Below are 22,580 nucleotides of genomic sequence, written 5' to 3'. Positions count from 1 at the left end.
ATTATTGAATGATACCCAGAATGGAACTGAACAGTTCTAGGTGTCTATAAAATCAAAGAAATTATTAGAAATTGTTTCTTGATATGAGCTGAAGGAGACATTTGATATTCCCATATCTTTTTTTACTTGCTGATGAACTTAATGAACGTTACTCTACCAATTTTTCCACAGGGTTTATTATTTACACAGGTTTATTTACATAAGCAAAGGTAGAGAAATAAAGAAAGGGTTTAAGTTTGGGAAGGAGAAAAAAAATCCATTTGGGCCTAGAAATAAGCCATCAATTAACCAATGGGTTTAACAGGACAAGTATCTTGATGACAATTCATCCTAAAATGTGTGATCCCCTCCCTGGGGGTGAGGATCTAACCCAGGTATATCCCTCTGCTGATCTGTAGTGATAATTTGTTTAAAAAGAGTTTTTACTGAGGCCTGTGATGGCAGGACAAGGGGGAATGGTTTTAAAGTGAACAAGGGTAGAATTGGAAATGAGGATGATCTTTTTTATGGTGAGGCCCTGGTACAGGTAGCCCAGAGAAGCTGTGGCTGCTCCATCCCTGGAAGGGTCCAAGGTTGAACAGGACTTGGAGAAATCTGGGCTAGAGAAAGGTGTTCACTGGGGGTGGGACTGGATGGTCCTTAGGGTCCTTCCAACCCAAACTTTTCTGTAGTTTTCTGGTGAAGTGAAAGGGCAGAGCAGAGCCCTGATGGTGCTGTCCTGTTGCCGTTCCCAGCTGATCACACCTCACGCCATCCGCGTCCAGACGCCTCCCCGGCACATCCCCGGCGTGGTGGAGGTGACATTGTCCTACAAATCCAAACAGTTCTGCAAAGGAGCACCAGGCAGGTTCATTTACACAGGTGGGTGCCTGGGATCTGGGCTGTGTTGGTGATTGCTATTGACAGCCCTTGGTTTGATTAATTAATTCATTAATTAATTTACTTTTTGCTCGTCCAAGGCCACTCTGGCAGTGGAGATTTTTGGGGGTGTAAGGAGGAGGTTTCATAAGGCATTTTTACTCCACATGAATATTTTTCCCAACTGCTGTCACAACATGGGTCTGCCTACAGAATATACAACCAAATATTTACATTCAACCTGATTATATTTGAGCTTTTCTTTCCTTTTTGTTTTTTTTTTTTTTTTGGAAGGTGTCACACTAACATTGTTTGAAACTGTTGGAATTGTTAATATAAAAAATAGCTATACATTTCAAGGGCACAGTGAGGCTGTTGTGGGAGCTCATCTCTGTCCTGTAACGTGTCTTTATGTTGGGCTTCTGCAAAGTGTGCTGTGCTGGCCCTGCTGCACTGCTCTCAGTGCTCTCACTCAGGGGTGCTGCAACCCGGCCATCAGCCTCCTCTCCTCATCCAAATGGGACATGTGGACTTTTCCATAAGGTTCCCACATGGAAAACTTCCTGTCAGAGTGAAGCCAGCAGGGTTCTGTAGACATGTAACGATGTGCTGGAGAGCACAGCAAAGTCCCAGACAAAGGGCTTGCTGGAGGGGAATGGCAGTGGCTGAACCAACTTTAGCAGCCGAAGTAAGAGATGAAATACTTCAAATGAGAGATAAAAGCCTGGTTTTAAATCACCACATAAGGAGCTGGAAGCTCGCTGTGATCTCTTGCTCAGCTTGGCTGGGAGAAGCTGGCTAAAAATGAGGAGTGGGAGCGATGGACTAGCCTGAAAAATAAAACTTTCCTAGTGAAAATAACAAAAGGTGACAAGCACAGGTTACAGAGGCAGATTCCATGGACTTGTGGGCAGGGCAAACGCAGCCAGGCATGGGGGCAAAGATCCCATCCCAAATGTGAACACAGGACATGACCTTATCAGAAAAAGGTCCTGAACCAATGGAGACAAAGAACTGGAAACTTGCCCCAATATAGGATGGAACTTGACCCAAAGTAGGGCAGTCCTGTTCGCATACTGGCTCCCAAGAACCCACTGTGACCCAGCTAGCTGCACCCCCAGGATACTGTCCACCATGGTCTGAGGTCAAAGCCCTCTCTGAAAGCGTCTGAGGTAAAAATCTCACCAGGATGAGATCCCACAACACACCCAGGCGCTCAGCCCCTGTGTGTGCCTTCCTCTGGCGAGGATGCAGGCTGCACACACATCCCTGTTCTGAATCATTTTCCTTTCATCAGCTGCTCCTGGAATAAAAAGATGTTTGTTCTCTTCTGCTAATCTTGCTGTAGCCTCATATTCTGCTTTTAATACGCCCCAAATTCAAATTCTCTGCTGCTGTAAGTGGTTCCATTATCGTTCCCTTGGCTTTAATAACACACCAGTTTTTGCCAGCTGAGGGCACGTCTTGTAGGCTTTCCTAGTTCAGCTTTGATCACAGCTCTGCATTTACTTTGTCACAGAGATGCTAACCTGGAAATGTGTATATCAGGGAGATTTGGAACATAATTTTCCTTGCTGAGCAGAAATCCTCCAGGGGTTACCTTGTCAGAGCAAAGCAATATAAAATCATCTGTGGGAGAGGCTGGGCTCCGGGTTGTGCTGCATCAGCCTCTGTGTCAGGATCCAGGGATGGGAAGGTGCTGGTTTGCTAAATCTTGTAAGGAGACTGGAGCTCTTGTTTTCTGCTTGTGAGAAACAACACTTACAAGGATGCAGAGAGCTCTGTAAATTGGAAGAGTGAGTTCCCTTGGACAGAAAAAGCTGAGGTGACAAAGCATTTCCTGCTGTCACTGCTTTAGCCTGTGAGAGACAGGGGGAAATAGAGAATTCCAGGATCTGGGGGGGCGGACAGGAAAACCAGAGGGGGACCCTCGATCAAGATCTGCAGTGACAGGACAAGGAGTAATGGGTTCAAACTGAAAGAGGGGAAATTTAGGTGAGATTTGTGGAAGAAATTCCTCCCAGTGGGAGTGGTGAGGACCTGGCACCGGTTGCCCAGAGAAGCTGTGCCTGCCCCATGCCTGGGAGAGTCTAGTGCCAGGTTGGACAGGGCTTAGAGCATCCAGGACTAGTGGAAGCTGTGACTGCCCATGGCAGCAGGGTAGAACACAATGATTTTTAAGGTCCCTTCCAGCCCAAAGCATTCCATGATTCAAACTTTGATGTCACAGGTGCCTTTTCTCTGTTAACACCTTAAAGGTTGGGCAGCCCACTGCAAAAACTGCTCTCCCTCTGCTGCAGCTTTATGGGTTCAGGATATTTCTAGAGACATCCAGACTTTGATTCTCCCATTTTCCCTGTGCTGTGCTTCGTGGGGTAAGTCCAAGGCGAGCTGCAGAGCTGTGCTGAGGCCCTTGGAGGTGGCCCTTTCCCTGGGGGCCCAGGGTGACACCAGCACGAGCTGCTGCCCCTCCTGCAGCAGTCTGGGATGTGTGGTGGGACAGTGACCCCTTCCAGTGTCAGCTCTGTGCTGGGAGGGTGCCACAGCCAGGCCCTGCAGGGAGGGCACAGCTCTGGCAGATGCAGCCACGTGTCATGGAAGAACATGCTCAGTGTGAGAATTCTCCTTCCCCTCATTCCAGCAAGCCAGAAGAGCTGTGTTTAAGATAAAAACACAGGTTTAAGGGGTAAAGAACATCAAAGAGGAAGCACTGTCCAGACTCTGAGCCTCACATAAATAAAGTCAGGTAGTTGGTGACACATTTAGATCCATCCCTACTCTTATACAACAAATCTTGCTGTTTGTCAAAACACTCGTGCTAGGGAGAGGTTTACAGGCTTGCTGATAATTTAGCTTATTCCCTAGGTGGCTTCTCTTTTTGTGCATAAATTATATTGTGCCATGCCCAGTTTTTTAAACTGTTTTGGGAAGTTAAAGAGACCCCTTAAGCCTGAAACTCTGGATTTGAGGGTTGCCAAAGGGATTTTGTACCTGAGTCCATTTTCTGAGGAGTTTCATTCAGATATCTGATTTCTAGGAAACAATGAGCAGCCTGCCTGTGTGTCAGAGCCCTTTATGGTCTCTGAATCCATGAACCCCAAAGCATTTGGATATAATTCCAGCATATTTCTATGTAGCACACAGATAAATCACTCCTGACCCAGCAGCTCTTTCCTCAGTGGAAGTGGGATTGTGGGAAACTGCTTAAAATCGCTGGTGGATTCTTCATCTTTGGCCTCCACTTGGGAAGGTGTCATTTACTCCTCCAAATACTTGGTACTGGTTTTTCATAGGATTTCACAACAGAGATATTTTTGTTCCATTAATGAGTAAAACCAGGAGTGGGCAATTTTGTTGCAGGCTGTACAGAAAACCTTTGTGCTGAAAGACATAATGTACACATGGATTCAGGATGGCTGAGTCCTGTGAACAATTCAGCATTGTTGGGAAATGATTTGCTGCTGTTGATCTATCAGGATGAATCTGTCCATGTCAATCCATTGGAAAAGTGTTCGTTGAATAATAGCCAGCTTCTTCTCCCTGAATTAGCATTTTGCATACTCCCACTAGCTATTTTTAGTAACTTTGTTTATATTTGAATCCCTGTATATTTCACATGTTTGAATTCCTATATATTTCACGTTTCTTTAGCTTTAGCTATATCACTTAAATGAATAGATTTGTGATCAAGAAGAGACATGCCACATAATGATGTTTAGGCTCTTGAGAGAATTGGCCTCTAATTCTCAGGATTATTGGCAAAATAGCCTACCCCCCAAAAAACTCCTCTTCCCAAACAGGATGTAGATCTGTGGCAGTTGAAATGTGTATTATTAAACTCCTTGAGTAAACCAGAATGGCTCCCAGTGGAGAGCAAAGACATTCTAAGTATAGCCAAGACTAAATTCTCAGGTCTGGGTTTTCTCTGCTCAATTCCCACTTGATTATCTCCTGTAATATTTAAACTTCGTACCATGCCATAATTATTTAATAAAAAGTAAATATAAAATGTATCTCAGTGGAGAATGTGACCTTTTACCTTCATGTTGTTATACCAAAGGCAGACAGGGACAAACAGGGAACAGGGATAAACAGGGAACCTGGATCAGTGTAAAAGTCTGTCTCACGTGCTGGGTTCTTCTCCTGGTGCAGAAGACGGTTCTCCTGTGAGGTGCTCAGGATATTTTGGATCATTCAATAAGAAAAATCAATATCTCTTAAAATCAGGGATTTTCAGCTGTGCCAGTGCCAGTTATTTTAAAAAATAAAGATTTTTTTTTCCCTCCCAAAAGAACAAATGGTACAAGAAGGTCTAAGCCAGCCCTGACTGAGGGTAGTGCTAAAGGACTTACATATGTTACTTATTAAATGTGTCATGAAATTCTTCACAGAATCCTCAGCATGAATGTGTCATTTGTGTTAAAATGTGCATTCTGAAGAATGAGGGAATTCAAAAAAAACCATCCCTGTAACTGTGCTGGTGCTCAGTGGCACTGCTGAGGTGTTGGAGGCAGGCAGAGCCCGAGCACACAGAATGCTGCAAGCTGACTTTTGGGTTCTGCACCAATTTAAATTGGAGTTTGAATAATCAGAAATTCAGTGTTACTGCTGTGATTTCCTAGCAGAGACTAGGAAAGTGTCTGAAGTTTTCTGAAATCATCAGCGATGCCAGTAGGGCTCTGCCAGCTATTGCTAACTGAGGATCTGGGTCAAAATATCCTGGTTTATCCACCAGAGATTAAGATCATTACAGGGAAGTGGCAGCGTATGCAGAACACACAAGTGGGGAAGGGAATGTGTCTAATGAATAGCTGTGCCCTACTTCAGGACTGCAAAACATTGGGGGCGTGTGTGGAATGTGTTTATTAGAGGAGCAAACATGGCTGTCTGATTTCTGGCTCTGTAAGCAGCAGGAGAAGACCTGTTCCGGTGTGTATTTGTCTCATAATTTGCTTTATTGCTGTCATGGTTTTGTCCAGAGTGAAACATTCATCCTTAAAGGAGTATTTTGTGGCAGTGCTGCTGCATCTTGCAAATTATTCATTCAGCCCTTGATAGAGGATGAGAAGTCAGCCAGGGAAACAGGAGCAGTTTGAAGTGCAGAAGTCATGATTTCTTTGTTGCCCTATTGAGACAGAGCCATATAAAAACAAATGTTTAGATAAAGTCATGTAATGTGATGGGGTTTGGTGTTTTCCTTCCAGCTTTAAATGAACCTACCATAGATTACGGTTTCCAAAGGCTGCAGAAGGTCATCCCAAGACATCCTGGGGACCCTGAAAGATTAGCTAAGGTAAAATAATTTTAAGCATTTCACTCAGCCCACCAAATGTGTTTTTTCACTTCTAGTCATAAAAGAGACAGAATTATATCTTAAATGACAATCAATCACAGCAGAATTCACCAATTAGTTGTGAATCCGGCAAGAATGAGACTGGGTAGAACCCACAGTGATTTTTGTACACAGTCTCTGTGTAATTTTGCAATTTTGCTGCTAAATTGAGTTCAGTGAACATTCCCAGTCCATTGTCCTTGCGCTCTGCCCCATGCCCGGTGGCACACCTGAGCCCAGTGCTGTGTCCGTGCAAAGGGATGTCCGTGTGTCCATGCGAGGGATCCATTGAAATCCCTCGGAGCCGGGGGTTTGTGTCCATGCGAGGGATCCATTGAAATCCCCCCGGAGCCGGGGGTTTGTGTCCATGCGAGGGATCCATTGAAATCCCCCGGAGCCCGGGGTTTGTCTCCGTGCCGGTGCTGCTGAGGCGGAGCAGGTTCAGGACTCTGGAGAGCTCCGGGTCACGGAGGAGCCCCGCGCTCGGCGCCGCCGAGCCCGGGATCAGCCCCCGCTGGCTCCAGAGGGACCCCGGGTTTGGGGGGCTGCTCTGACCCACTGGGAGGGCTTAAATTCCTCAGGCACCTGGCAAATAACACCTGAACACAGCACCTGAACCGCCCCGGGCTTCAGAGTGACCACACACAAACACTGGAGTCACTTGAGAGAATATGGGCTCATGGTTTTACTTATTTAACTATTCTATTCTATTCTATTCTATTCTATTCTATTCTATTCTATTCTATTCTATTCTATTCTATTCTATTCTATTCTATTCTATTCTATTCTATTCTATTTGTTGTATTTATTTTTTTCTTTTACATTAGGTTAGTCTAGTCTATTCTGCCTTATTCAGTTTATTATTTTCTTTTATTTATTTTCTCCTGTTCTATTTTATTTTACCACTTTATTGTGTTTATTGTATTTAGTTATTTGTTTGTTTTTTATTTATTACATATTTAGTTAATTAATTGCATTTTGTATTCATTTTTATTTATTATATGTTTATTTTTATTGTTATTTTATTTATATTTTATTTAATTAATTGTATTTTGTATTTATTCTTATTTATTATATATTTATTTTGTAATTTTATTGCTATACTTTTATTTTGTTTATTATATATTTAATTTATTTTTATTTTTGTTTATTTATTTTCTTTATTTATTATACATTTATTTTACTTCATTTTATTGACCAGAGCTATTTTTGCCTTTACAACACCTCTTTGCTTGTGCCCCACAGGAGATGCTGCTGAAAAGAGCTGCTGACCTGGTCGAGGCCCTGTACGGGACACCCCACAACAACCAGGTCAGGCTGCCGGGGGTGGGGCAGTGCAGCCCGGCCCCGGGGGGTTCCCGGGGGGTTCCTGGGGGGTTCCCGGGTGATTTCCTGGGAGGTTCCCGGGGGGTTCCTGGGGGATTTCCTGGGAGGTTCCCGGGGGGTTTCCGGGGGGTTCCCGGGGGTTCCCGGGAGGTTCCCGGGGGGTTCCCGGGGGGTTCCCAGGAGGTTCCTGGGGGTTCCCAGGAAGTTCCCAGGAGGCTGCCAGGAGGTTCCCAGGAGGTTCCCGGGGGGTTCCCAGGAGGTTCTGGGGGGTTCCAGGGGAGTTCCTGGGGGTTTCCAGGAGGTTCCCGGGGGGTTCCAGGGGGGTCCCAGGAGGTTCCCAGGGGTTCCTGGGGGGTTCCCAGGAGGTTCCCGGGGGTTCCCAGGGGGTTCCCAGGAGGTTCCCAGGAGGTTCCCGGGGCATTCCCAGGGGGTTCCCAGGGGGTTCCCAGGGGGTTCCCAGGGGGTTCCCAGGAGGTTCCCAGGAGGTTCCCGGGGGTTCCCAGGAGGTTCCCGGGGGGTTTTCGGGGGGTCCCAGGAGGTTCCTGGGAGGTTCTCGGGGGGTTCCCAGGGGGTTCTCAGGAGGTTCCCGGGGGGTTCCCGGGCGCCCCAGGAGGTTCCCAGGAGGTTCCCGGGGGTTCCCGGCCGGTTCCCTTTGCTCCGTTCCTGCCTGAGCTGTGCCCCGTTGGTTCCTTGGCAGGAGCTGATCCTGAAGCGCGCGGCCGACATTGCCGAGGCGCTGTACAGCGTGCCCCGCAACCCCGCGCAGATCCCCGCGCTGCCCAGCTCCCCTGCCCACAGCTCCATGATGGGCATCAACTCCTACGGCAGCCAGCTGGGCGTCAGCATCTCCGAGTCGGCACAGGGCAACAACCAGGGTGAGCCCCAGAGCGTTCCCGGGAGCTGGAAACCCCAACCCAGCCCCCTTCCAATCGCCTTTCCCTGGATCTGATTGCCAACCTCTCCTGTGCCCAGCAGTGCCTTTAACTCTGGGCATTGCTGGCTGAGGGTCTGTGAACAAATCACCAGCGGGATGGGGCTGCTGTGGGACACAGGCTGTTTTATTTTCCAGCATCAGCCTCATTCCATGGTTATGACGATGGGAAGGTGCCAGCAGCTCACATCCCCAGCAGCAGACCAAGAATTTAATGTTACAACTCACTTTAAAAGTTTTTTCACCAATCACACAAAGCCAAAGCACACTGACAGTGGTTCCATCCAACCACTCTAAGCACAGTTACCTTTGGTTAAACAATGCTTGCTTATTTCAGATACAACACCTGCTTGTGAGCCTTCAAACACGATGCTCAGAGCTCCATTATTAAGCTTAGAACTCCCTATTATCTCTCTAGATAAACTTTTCTGTAGCTTAGGGAGTTATTCCAGCCAAGCATTAATACACAGACCATTGTCTATTTGTCCTTACTTTCTACATCTCATGTAACTTTTCTGCTGACCAATCTCATGGCTACAGCTCAGCTCCAATCTCAGTTCTGCTGGCTCTGAGGCCTGCCCTCTGCAGCTTGCCCAAAACCCTCTGATTTTATGGATTCCCACAATTCTCCCTCTTAGTTCACCTAAAAAGAAGCTTTCCCCAAACCCTCTGATTTTATAGATTCCCACACTGGGCATCCCAAAGTGTGGTGCTGCCCCTATGTGTTATCTGAATAATTTTTGATTACTTTTGCTACCAATTCACCCCTGAATTCCCTCCCTCCCCCTCAAAATACCAATTTTTTTGATTATATCTCTATTTTCACAAACAGCAATGGCAGCAGCTGGAACAAAACCTCACACAGAGGTGGGAACTTTTCCCTTTTTTTGTTTTTAAAGCAGCTGCTTCAGTACTAATTTTACCAACATTCATATATTGTATGTATTACATTTAGTCCAGATACACTATTGATTGTGAGGAAAACAACCATAAAACAATGCATTGACATTGAAAGAATTTTCTGGAAAGAATTTTCAACTTTTCTGCATCCTGAATATTTTGATTTTTAGCACGCATAGTCTGTGGTTGATCTCAATAATTGGCTGTGTTTAACACTCTAAGGCAGCAAACCCAGGTCGTTTAAAGTTAATTTTCTATCTGCCCAGTTCAAATCCATCATGAAGATAATTTTGCTCATGTTTTGAAGGTCCTACCAGCCCTGAATTAGAACCTCATAATGTAAATGAGCAGAAATTCCCTGACTTGACATACCTAAATATAATATCTAAATAGTGACTACTCTTAATGTAATTATTGTTTCAGTATCTCTAATGAAATTTTTTTCATGGAAAGACCCTTTGGCAGCTGGAATAATGATTTGATCCTTTTATGCTGGTAGCTATCATTTTTAACTCTCTTTTTGGCGTAAAACAAGGCTAAATTTTGTCTCTCAAATACTTGTTAGCATTTTTTAATAGAACAAAAATGGGTTTTACTTATCCAGTTTATTCTTTCTCCCAAGTAGAGGAAATGAAAAGTTAAACTACAAACTTTATATGGGTTATAATTTCCCCTTAGAAATGTACTTGCTTTATCTGTAATTTAACAATTCAACAATAACTTGAAGAGTAAAACCGCCCCCCTTCAATGGTAGAAAATCCCATATATTATAAATTCTACACCAGGTAAACATAAGCACACACACACACTGTTGTCCTGGTCATTGAATTAATTTAAAATTTTAATAAATGAAATTCGATTGGATCATTCCAAAAAGTTAGGTTGGTCCAGAACTTTAACTGCAGGAAAACCCACTGAATTTCTTGGTGTTGCCTAAACATTTGAAATAATCTGGATTGCAATGGCATTTATGAAAGCAGGGGATGTGCAGGAGGGAGTTCTGAAAGGCGCTTTATTTCCAGGTTACATCAGGAACACCAGCAGCATCTCGCCGCGGGGGTACTCGTCCAGCTCCACCCCGCAGCAGTCCAGCTACAGCACGTCCAGCAGCAGCATGAACGGCTACAGCAACGTGCCCATGGGCAACCTGGGCGTGCCCGGCTCGCCCGGCTTCATCAACGGCTCCCCGAGCGGCTCCCCCTACGGACGTACGGCCCGTGCCCCGTGCCTGCCCTTCCCCTTCCCCTTCCCCTTCCCCTTCCCCTTCCCCTTCCCCTTCCCCTTCCCCTGCCCCTGCCCCAGCCCCAGAAACGCTGAAGGGATCAGGGAACACCCGGCCCGTGCCCCCCGACCGCCTGCCCTGCCCTGCCCTGCCCCACCCTGCCCCGCCCTGCCCCTGCCCTGCCCTACCCCGCCCTGCCCTGCCCCACCCTGCCCCGCCCTGCCCTGCCCCTGCCATCCCCCGCCCTGCCATCCCCCGCCCCGCCCTGCCCTGCCCCGCCCTGCCCCGCCCTGCCCCGCCCCACCCTGCCCCGCCCTGCCCCGCTCTGCCCCACCCTGCCCTGCCCCTGCCCTGCCCCACCCTGCCCTGCCCCTGCCCTGCCATCCCCTGCCCTGCCCTGCCCCGCCCCGCCCTGCCCCGCCCTGCCCTGCCCTGCCCCGCCCTGCCCCAGCTCCTGCCCTGCCCCTGCCCTGCCCCTGCCCTGCCCCAGAAACCCCAAAGGGACCGGGGAACACCCAGCCACAGCCCCCTGCCCCAGAAACGCCACAGGGACCAGGGAACGCCCAGCCCCAGACCCCCTGCCCCATGCCACAGCCCCTGCCCCATGCCACAGGGACTGGGGAACACCCAACCACAGGCTCTCCTTGGCAGAGGTCTGCCCCAGAAATGCCAAATGGTTCAGGGCACACCCAGCCAAAGGCCCCCCTACCCCAGAAACACCAAAGGGATCAGGGAACACCCTTGGCAGAGATCTGCCCCCCCTATTGTAAATCAAAGGAGATGAAGGGGAGAGAATGATGAGGAGGACTCTGTGGATATCAGAAGGCTAATTAATTACTTTATTATACTATATTATATAAATTTCATGTAAACTGAGTCTGCCAAGCACTCAGCCCTGCACACACCTGCGCACTCTGCTCAGAATCTCGTGACTGTCAGTGACAGTCCCAACTCACACACACCTGGCCCTGACAGGCCAAGGAAACAAACTCCATCACTCTGGGTAAACAATCTCCATATTCCATTCTACTTTTGCACAAACACAGGCACAGCAAGTGATTAGAATTGTGTTTTCCCTTTCTCTGAGGTTCAGAGAATGTGAAACCCAGAAATATTCCTGGGAAGAATTGTGCCTTGCTTTTCTCTGTGAGGAGAAATGTGGCAACACCCCCTTGCCCCAGAAACCAGCAAATGCTTCAGGGCACATCCAGCCAAAGGCTCTCTTTGGGGTTGGGTGTCTTTGGGTACCAACAAGAAAAAACTCCCATTTTCTGAATGTTGCACTTTATTTTCCTCCATTGTTTTATCCCTATGCAGATTCCTGAGTGGCAAAGCCACCGTGGGAAATGAGGTGCAATTTGCAGCTTTATTAAGCAAGTAGCCCCTGCTTTTAGCACAGAGACTTTGCAAATCCTGGGTAAAAGCCACTCTGAAATAATCTTTATGAGTTTGAAGGCATTATCAATACCTGAGAGCTGAATTGGGGATCAATTTCCTGTAAAACCATATTAACTTCATAACCAGAAATATAGAATAGAATTAATCTCTCCATTTCTGCTTGTTTTACCATGAGCAGCCACTTTTCCTTCCCTACCTTGATTTCCCTTTGTCTAGGGAATGTGTGAAAAAAACAAAAAAAAAATGTATACACCACCAGCTATGGTGGAAGTAAATAATTAAATATATGTTATATATGTATAGATATATAAAAACAGGATGAAGAGCTAAACTACTTCTTCTTCTTCTTCTTCTTCTTCTTCTTCTTCTTCTTATTCTTATTCTTATTCTTATTCTTATTCTTATTCTTATTCTTATTATTATTATTATTATTATTATTATCCCCTCTTCTGGAGCTTTCCATAAGGAAGGGACCAGGTCCCTCTTGTGTTATTGTGCTTTCAAACTAATACTACCAAGAGATGTGGGAATTCACATGAAATATTGTTATTTATTCCTGCTTTTGCTGAGGAATGACTGATATTGTTCTGGAAGCTCAGCAAACAGTTCCTGGACAAGTTATTGGGGCTAGAAAGGGGCTTTTCTCGTGCAAGGCACTTCTTTAAAAAGCAGCCAATTTAGAGTAAAATCTAAGCAGCAGTTTGAAACCAAGGAAAATTAATTTTTAAAAAACTGGGGAAGACTCAGGATTTGCCAACCTTTCCAAATTCCAAGGACAGTACAGTGGATAGGACATTACAGTTCCTATTGATTCTGTTTTTCCCTTGATGATTTTCAATTTTCTGGCACCCTCACCCTTAATTTTGAAAGAATTAAGCACCGTTTTTTCTGAACTATTCAGTTTCACTCCCTCTCTACTCCAGACTTACTCTAATTATACTCACTGAGAGAATGTGACCTCCTTTGAGAGGTAAAACAAGGAATCACACAATGGATTCTTGAAACAGTTTCACCGAGTTTCTGATGAGAAATTCCTTTTTTTCCTTTGGCAGTGATGTCTTCAAGTCCAACAGTCGGCTCCTCCAGCACTTCTTCCATCCTCCCGTTCTCCTCCTCGGTGTTCCCCGCAGTCAAGCAGAAGAGTGCCTTCGCTCCGGTCATCAGGCCCCAGGGCTCCCCCTCCCCCGCCTGCTCCAGCGGCAACGGGAACGGCTTCCGAGGTGAGCGGGCACGGGGCTCCTGCCAGGGGGGGAATGTGCTCCTGCCCAGGCACACCACAGCCTCACTGGGAAACACCCTGAGGGCCACCAGGCACTGCTGAGGGCCACCAGGCACTGCTGAGGGCCACCAGGCATCCCTGAGTGACACCAGGCACCACTGAGTGTCCCCAGGCATCACTGAGTGTCGCCAGGCATCACCCTGAGTGTCACCAGGCATCACCTGAGTGACACCAGGCACTGCTGAGGGCCACCAGGCACCACTGAGTGACACCAGGCATCACTGAGGGCCACCAGGCACCACTGAGTGCCACCAGGCACTGCTGAGTGCCACCAGGCATCACCTGAGTGCCACCAGGCATCACCTGAGTGCCCCCAGGCACCACTGAGTGTCCTCAGCCACCACTGAGTGCCACCAGGCATCACCTGAGTGCCACCAGGCATCACTGAGTGCCACCAGGCATCCCTGAGTGCCACCAGGCATCACCTGAGTGACACCAGGCACTGCTGAGTGCCACCAGGCATCACCCTGAGTGCCACCAGCCATCACTAAGTGCCCCCAGGCATCACCTGAGTGTCACCAGGCATCACCCTGAGTGTCCCCAGGCATCACCCTGAGTGTCCCCAGGCATCACTGAGTGTCCCCAGGCATCACTGAGTGACACCAGGCATCACCTGAGTGCCACCAGGCACCACTGAGGGCCACCAGGTATCACCCTGAGTGCCACCAGCCACCATTGAGTGCCCCAGGCATCACTGAATGTCCCCAGGCATCACTGAGTGTCCCCAGGCACCACTGAGTGCCACCAGGCATCACTGAGTGTTCCCAGCCACCACTGAGTGACACCAGGCACCACTGAGGGCCACCAGGCATCACTGAATGTCACCAGCCACCACTGAGGGCCACCAGGCATCCCTGAGTGCCACCAGGCACCACTGAGTGTCCCCAGGCACCACTGAGTGCCACCAGGCATCACTGAGTGTCTCCAGGCACCACTGAGTGCCACCAGGCACCACTGAGTGCCCCCAGCCACCACTGAGTGCCACCAGGCACCACTGAGTGCCACCAGGCACCACTAAATGTCACCAGCCACTACTGAGTGACACCAGGCATCCCTGAGTGCCCCCAGGCACCACTGAGCACCCCCAGCCACCACTGAGTGCCACCAGCCACCACTGAGTGTCCCCAGGCACCACTGAGTGCCACCAGGCATCAACTGAGTGCCACCAGGCACCACTGAGTGCCCCCTGCCACCACTGAGTGCCATCACACAGCTCCTACAGGGCTCAGGAGTGAAAACCTGCCCCAGCCCAGCTGGATTAGAGGATCAATCCAAGCTTTTGGCTTTAGAGCAGGGCCAGGCACTGATTTCCATGTTCTGACCCCATGAGTTTCCACCCCAGAATGGTTTGGGCTGGGGAAGGACCTTTAAGATCCAGTTGCAGCCCCCAGCACAGGCAGGGCCACCTTTCCCTGGAATCCAGGGGAATCTCGGCTCTTTTGTGGGGAACGGCTTCTCCTCAGGCCTGGGGGACTTGTTAAACTGAGCAGAGTTAATCCCCAGCTCTGCCCAGAACACAAACCTGCTGCAAGGTTTAGGCTCAGCCCGGGAATTGAGCCCCACAGCCCATTTACAGCCCCTTTAAAGGTGATCTGTGAAACAAATGTGAGCAGTAAGATAAGAATGGAAACCTGCACCGAATTCTTGCTTTTAACAGGCTGGGGGGGTGTGTGCAGCACATAAATATGCTCCAAGTCTCCATAAAAAATGCCTTTATAGGCCTGGGAAGTCATCTGGCTCCTTCAGACTTCACTGGAGATAGCCTAGGAAACACAGCTCTGGGAATTGAGCCGTGCCAAGAGCCAGTGGTAATTCCAAATGAGCCCCACAAACAGCACCTGTTTGGCTGGGTGTGATAGAAACCCTCAGCTGGGCCACAGGAACTTGCAGAAAGTGTGATTATTGTACGTAATAAGGAAATTCTAAGTGTGCTGAACAAAAACAGTAACATTTTTAAAAGCTAACTCAGAGAATTCTGAAACAGCTTCTTCCCCTGCCCCAATTACAAGAAAATCCACGCTTTCCTAAGGTAATTTTCTTCCTGAGAATGGCTGGGTCCATTGATCTCACCATGTGAATGCACAGATTTAAGTCTGCTTTAGACTTGTCTAACTGTTTTGTAAAGAAGGCCTAAATATTAAGCCTAAATTGAAGGAGTTACTTGAGGTGGTGCTAAAGACAAATCAGAGAGAAAACCACTCAGGCTGCTTCTGGGAGACAGAAAAAGGACAGAATAAGAAACTACTGAAATATTTAAATTAATAATTTTCCTTAAGGTAACACTCAATGCTCTGCTTAGAAAGAGTTTATCTCTCTTCCAACCTACAAAGAAATAAAGTACTAGAGAGCAGCTGGTGCCATCTATGCCATTCGGTGTTCACAGCGTATTTTATCCAGTCTAGAAATCAGTTATCAATGAGAGATTCTAAAAATTGAGCTTTAATATTAAATATAACAAAATCTCAAAGCTAAAACCTGACATCCATCCATTTCTACTGACCAAAGTCCAGTCCTGAGCTGGTCAGGATTAATCTAGGAGTTAAGGTTGTGAATAATTGCTGAATTAGCAAAATCAGAGATAAATGGATACAGAATTTATTTACCACATCCCTTTCTTTGTGGGATTTCTACCTGTACACCAACACAAACATGAGTAAACTCATAAATTTAAGTATCCAATACAGCAGAACTGGTCAGTGACAGAGCGAGAAGAAACAAGGCTTGTTAGGCCAGGTCTTGGTAACTATTGAACTCTTTCAGCCATGGATGCAAATTCCAGCTGAAATATTTAAATTGATGCAAGCTGGGGAGCACATGCTTTGGAAAAGATCCAGGTACACGCAGCCTGATATCCAAATTAACGTTCCCACAGTGCTGACAGACAGATGTGGCCAAAAAGTCAACAGGAGGCTCCCAAAGAGGCTTCTTGCCTGGACTGAGGCAGGGGGAGATGGATAATGCCCCCTGCCACACCACCCCTGGGGCTGGAAAACAGGGATAGGTGTGCTGGGCATGGAATTCAGGATTTATTTACTTACTTATCAAACTTAGGTATCCAAAAATGCTGCTGGAGAGACAATAGCAAAAGCACAGGGCAAGCAGTGAATATGTGCAGGCCCCTTTCCAAAGCCCATCAACTCCGAATTTCCCCACCCATAACATGTGGAAAACATCTCCTCAATATATAATATTAATATATATATTATAGAATTATATATCTACATTTAGACTATGATAATCTTCTCCTTCTCCTTAGTCTTCGTCTTCTTGTCTTCTCCTTCTTCTCCTTCTTCTTCTTCTTCTTCTTCTTCTTCTTCTTCTTCTTCTTCTTCTTCTTCTTCTTCTCCTTCTCCTTCTTCTTCTTCTCCTTCTTCTCCTTCTTCTTCTTCTTCTTTTTCTTCTTCTCCTTCTTCTTCTTCTTCTTCTTCTTCTCCTTCTTCTTCTTCTTCTTCTTCTTCTTCTTCTTCTTCTTCTTTTCTTCTTCTTCTTCTTCTTCTTCTTCTTCTCCTTCTCCTCCTTCTTCTTCTCCTTCTTCTTCTTCTCCTTCTTTTTCTTCTTCTCCTCCTTCTCCTTCTCCTTCTCCTTCTCCTTCTCCTTCTCCTTCTCCTTCTCCTTCTCCTTCTCCTTCTCCTTCGCCTTCGCCTTCTCCTTCTCCTTCTCCTTCTCCTTCTCCTTCTCCTTCTTCTCCTTCTCCTTCTCCTTCTCCTTCTCCTTCTCCTTCCCCAGCCCCTTAGAGCATGCCACTCTCCTTACAGGCAGCAAGGAAAATCTAGATTAGAGCTTCCATATTTGTTGACCACAGCAGTATTTAGGCCTGGATTAAAACCACTCTAAACAGGAGCAGCTGTGCAATGTTCATCCTCAGATTTGCATTCCCATTATTCCAGCAGTTTACAGGGAGTGTTTTTTCCCCAAGAATGTATTTTAGGAGGATTTGCTCCCTGCGAGGGTGGTGAGGGGCTGGGATGAAATTCCCAGAGAAACTGAGGCTGCCCCAGCCCTGGAATGTCCAAGGCCAGGTTGGGGCAGCCTGGGACAGTGGGAGGTGTCCCAGCCAGGGCAGGGGCTGGATGAGATCAGTAATGTCCCTTCCATCCCAAACCATTCCATGATCCTGGAGTCCAGCACTGATCCCCTTCCCAGTTCTCACATCTGAATTGCAGCGAGTCCTTTTCCACTCCAAGAGAGTTTTCCAAAGGCCACTTGTACTCACCAGGCTTGTGATCATTATTAATTACAGCCATTAAAGGTGCCTATCACCAGATCATCTGGGTGCTACCCATCTTGGATTATTTATTTATAAAAAAATTCTCCAACCTTGTGACAATTTTAATCAAGTGTTTCAGTTGATAATTGCAAGCTGTCAAGGTTAATACAATAAGGCTCATCTCTAATTCTTTTTCCATTTCCATCCAAGAGAAAAAAAAAAAGACCCTCTGGGATAATGACTGGTGGTTGCTATATTCCCAACTCATCAGGGAGTGTCCTGCATTGAACCACCTTTATTGAAAAGTTACATCGATTCAATATATAGTAATACAGGCAAAAATAATTACAGCTTTGCTAGCAGTGTAAGACCTTAATCCAAACCTCCCAAACATTCAATAAAAAGCGATCCAGGCTGGGAATAGGCTTTTGACAGTGCAGCCCCAACGGGGAGTGGAGGTGGGGTGGAAATGGGCAGAGCAGGGTGTGTGAAAAGAGAGAAGCTGAGAGATGAGCTGGGGAAAACCAGGTGAGAATTCCAGCCAATATTCCTCCACCGACTCATTCTTTGTTGCAGGAGGAGGTGAGACTGAGAATGAAATGCCAGTGACACAAATCAGGCTTTGCTTGTATTTTCTGTGTTATAGAACTTGCTATATCAGATCATGGAATCTCAAAATCCCAGGATCATTTGGATTGGGAGGGACAACAAAACCCATCCAGTGCCACTCCCTGCCAGGGGCAGGGACACCTTCCACTATCCCAGGCTGCTCCAAGCCCCATCCAACCTGGCCTTGGGCACTTCCAGGGATGGAGAAGCCACAGCTTCTCTGGAAACCTGTTCATTCTAGTACATATTTTATTATTAATATCTCCAATTCTACGGTAACAAATGTGCTTTCATTTAAAGTTAAGCAGCTTCCCAAAATGATGCATCTACAAGTTTCCTCAAAGTATTTTTGAAGAGACATGGCAAAAACTCAGGTTTAAGCTTTGCCTTGCTTTGCTGGAAGTTTCCTTGATTAAAATAGTGAAAATACTGTTAATAAAAATAGCACCACAAAAAGGCATTTATGCCATTACGGAGTGGCTCTCTTGGGAGCAGAGCTGAAGCTGCACTGGCACCAACCCCTGCATGGCTGGAACCAAGCTGTGCTCAGCTGTTCCGGGGTGCAGCCCCTGTGCCCACAGCCAGGAAAGGTGATCCTGGATGGGGACAAGGCAGGCACTGTCTGTGCAGGTGCTCCTTTACCTGCTTCAGGCAAAGGCCCAGCCAGGACACCTCAGACAAACCCTTTAAACTCCTGCAGGCAGCCTGGATGATTCTGCCTGGAGCAGAGCACGAGGATCTGCTCCCCTGGGACACCAGGGATGGAGCCAGCACGGAGGACACGTGCTCACCTCTTCCTCCAGCCCAGCAGAGCCTGGAGCAGAGCACAAATCCAAGGCAAAACCAAGTTTTCCCTTCTAGGGACAGAGAGGCAGGCGTGGGGTCAATAGCCAGCTCTCCATGCCACTCTGGGACACCTCCAGCAGGATCATTTTTGGGGTTTGGGGGTGAGGAGAAGGAATGGAGCAGCATCCTTGGTGTCACCAGAAAATCTTTCTAGTGCATTCACACACATCCCAAAAACAGGCATGAAAGTGTTTACCTGCTTTATTTAGGTTTGAAAATACGAGGAACAACAGCAAATTCCAAAGCAATTACAAAAGGTATCTGTTTGACTTCAGGCTGTTGGGTTTCACTTTCCCTTTCAGCTATCTGCTAAAATTGGCACGGACTTTAGCCCCAGTCAGTAAGAAAATATGAAAATATTTATTTTCCTATTGTATTAAATCACAGACCATATCCACAGTTGTTTAAAAACACAGCTCCAGTAACAGACTTGTGTTAGCTCAGGAACTTGCCCAAAGCACTTTTTGAAACCCTCTCAAGGAAAGGGTGAAATGAATTCTCAGTGGGACAGGCCTTTAAACACACCAATAATTCCACAAATTGCAGTGAACATAAATCTTTGCAGGATTAGGACCTCGCACTGCAGCGAGGCCCCTTTGAAAACGTGACTGACTCATTTGTTATATAAATACATCCAAACTCAACTCACCCCTCAAAGCTCGGGGAGCAGCACCAGTCCCAGGCAGCTCCAAATGCTGCTGCTGGTTACGAGAGCAGAGCTGCAATTAAAGGAGGAGAATGACTAATAAATAATTGACATAAGCCCGGTGTTCTGGGAGTGTGCCAGGCAGGGCTGCAGTGACTCAGCCACTGGGGCAAACCAAGAGAGGAAGTGAGGCTGCTTCCACTGGCCCATGGCTCAGGGCTTGGAATTCCCTGGCTCAGACTTGTCAGGAGCACAGGGGCAGTTCCTTTGCTTCCACACCTTTCCTTGCTCCCAGCCCTTCCAAGCAGATGAGCAGGGTGGGCAGGGAGCACAGACCCTGCTCAGGTTTGGGTTTTGGAGCACAGACCCTGCTCAGTTTTGGGTTTTGAGGATGGTTTTGAGTGTTCAGCTTGAGAAGTCTGAAAGTGGGGACAGTTCTGAGCAATGCCCACCTCCAAGGATTTCTCTCAGAGATAAGAACCCAAAAATGGGAAGGTTTTTCTGCAAATGCACATGAATGGAATTAATCCTCTCCCTTTTTCATCCATTTAGTAACCCTGGTGGGCCTGGGCTTTTCACAGAATCACAAAACCATGGAGTGGTTTGGGAAGGGACTTTAAATCCCACCCAGTGCCCCCCCTGCCCTGGCAGGGACAGCTCCCACTGTCCCAGGGGCTCCAGCCTGGCCTTGGGCACTCCAGGGATCCAGGGGCAGCCACAGCTCCCTGGGAATTCCATCCCAGCCCCTCCCCACCCTCCCAGGGAGGAATTGATTCCTTTTCACCCTGGAACAGCCTTTTGCCATTGCTGTGTCACAGTCAGTCCTCACAGTTCTCACCACAGCACCAAAAGATTTAAAGACACAAAAACTCTACTTTGACCTCAGATCAGGCCCTTCCTGTGATTCCTGACTGCTCACAGGAGGGTAAAGGGCTCGATAGATTTTGTTCCATAACATTGTGTCACAATTTCATCTTTTTCACTTTTCTTTTTCAGCCATGACTGGTCTTGTCATTCCCCCGATGTAAGGAAGGGGCAGCTTTGCTGCTCTCCCTCCCTCTTCCTTTTTTTCCTCCTTTTTTTTTCATTTTTCTTTTACAGCACAAAACTACTTATTGTGATGGACCACTAAAAAGAAAAAAATAGCACTACAAGCTCTTTTTTGGGGAAAAGCCAGACCCAGGAAAAAAAAAGGAACATTTTTTATGGATTGGACGAGATAGAAGTCGGCATCATTTACCTGTTTCATATTTCTGACACAACCACATCAACTCCTCAAACATTGGGAATGAAGAATCAGCAAGAGCCAGGACGAACAAGAGTTGGCAGAATGGAATTAGAAATGCAAAGTCTTTCCTGGAAGACACGAAAACCTTCCTAAGATTTGTAAAATACTCAAAGGAAAAAAAGAAATTGGCAAAATGATTCAAGGTTGATATTTTGGATACAATTTGTTTTACTTTGTAGGGGTAAAAAAAGTTGAAGTTTCTATTTTCTATGGAGCCTTTCAGATATCGATTTAGTTTATGCAGAAAAACAATTCAACAAAACAGGGTACCAGCATGAAAGAATTTCTAGGACAAACTGACATGAGTGATGGAACTTTGGTGTATGTGTGTATTTGCTTATAGTTTAACCTCTTTAAAAAATGTAAGATGTTTTACAATTATTTAAATAAATAAACTTGTAACTTATTGTATGTAGAGGTAGAAATTAAACCCTGTTTTGGATTTTTTCCTCCAGTTGTACAATGAAGACAGATGATGCAAAAATGTAGTGATAAGTTTGAGATATATTATTACTGCTGCATTTGCTCCTCACTTTCCCCCCCTCTTACTGAATTTATGTGCAAGGATGTATAGGATTCCTTCTGATTAACAAAACCCTCAGAAACTTTTACCTACATTGTGGTAAACAGCTCATGTAGGAATTTTTCACCCTCCTCATCTTTCCCCCCCTTTCCATTTTTTGCTTCAATTAAAATATTCAGGTACTAAGATTAACTGCTAAGTCTCAAAGACCCAGCTGACGAGTGAGTGGCACTTAGGGATTTGAGTGAATCGGATTTTTCATGAGGTACTGAGTTTATTTTATAGATTCAATGTATGAATTAGGAGGGGAAGGGTTCTCTGGGGTTTTCATGTAGTTAGAACACCTTAAGTTCAGTTATGCTTCATATTAAGGGTGCATTTATAAAGGGTGAACATGTATTTGAATGATTTATGCACTTTTATCCTGAGTCATTAAAAATGGTAAGTATTTGCCAGTTATAATTGAAGTTCATAGAGGTAATCAATTGCTTTGAATTTTTCTGCATTTTAGCCTAAAAAAAGAGTTCAGCTCTCCTTTGCATCTCCTCTCCTGAAATTGGAAGGTGAGGACAAGTCTGGTAAAATAAATCATGAATTGTCCAACTAAACCAGAGGACACTCAAAAGAATTTGGTTGTTGGAAATAACCAAACTGTGGGGGATGGAAAAAAAATCAGTTCCACTACAGAGACCCCTCTAAAATCCACACAATTAATGGCTGCATGGACAATTGCTCCTGTGGAAACATCTTGATGGTAATCAATAAACCCTAAATAAGGCTCCAGGATCTGAACTTACCCATTTGCCAGTAGTTTCATGGATGGGTAAGCAAAATTGTTCTTGGTGATCTTTAGGGATGGCAGAAGTTGAGCTGGGCTTGGGATGGTGAAACTGGGACAGGTCACATGGCTGAGCTCTTTTGGGGCTGTTGTGGAGCTGACTGGGATTAGGAAGAGCCAAAAATCCTCTCTGCAGGTCCACAGGTGGACAGTGATGGGAGGCTGAGGGGGGATGACCTAGGGACAGGGTTTGGGAGAGCAGGGCATGGAATCAGGAAATCCTGGAATGATGGGGTTGGAGGGACCTTACAGCCCACCCAGGGCCACCCCTGCCAGGGCAGGGACAGCTCCCACTGCCCAGGGTGCTCCAAGCCTGTCCAGCCTGGCCTTGGGCACTGCCAGAGGCTGAACAACCCCTCCAGGGATGGCACCAGGGC

General features: G+C 46.7%; 1 protein-coding gene across 1 annotated transcript in view; it reads left to right on the top strand.

Moving 5' to 3' along the window:
• EBF2 (EBF transcription factor 2) overlaps positions 1–20,980 on the top strand; it is a 127,230-nt gene extending 106,250 nt beyond the window's left edge. The window contains exons 10-16 of the mRNA XM_084221891.1: positions 735–861; positions 6,063–6,151; positions 7,436–7,501; positions 8,214–8,391; positions 10,370–10,555; positions 13,020–13,187; positions 20,551–20,980. Coding sequence (XP_084078017.1) covers positions 735–861; positions 6,063–6,151; positions 7,436–7,501; positions 8,214–8,391; positions 10,370–10,555; positions 13,020–13,187; positions 20,551–20,582 — 846 coding nt within the window. The 3' untranslated portion in view covers positions 20,583–20,980. The remainder of the gene's footprint in view (positions 1–734; positions 862–6,062; positions 6,152–7,435; positions 7,502–8,213; positions 8,392–10,369; positions 10,556–13,019; positions 13,188–20,550) is intronic.
• The last annotated feature ends 1,600 nt before the right edge of the window (positions 20,981–22,580 follow it).

This window comes from Fringilla coelebs, assembly GCF_963513975.1.
Source record: "Fringilla coelebs genome assembly, chromosome: 26".
In the NCBI taxonomy this organism is placed as follows: Eukaryota; Metazoa; Chordata; class Aves; order Passeriformes; family Fringillidae; genus Fringilla; species Fringilla coelebs.
Note: the sequence above shows the minus strand (reverse complement) of the source record. Positions and strands in the feature narration are given on the sequence as shown.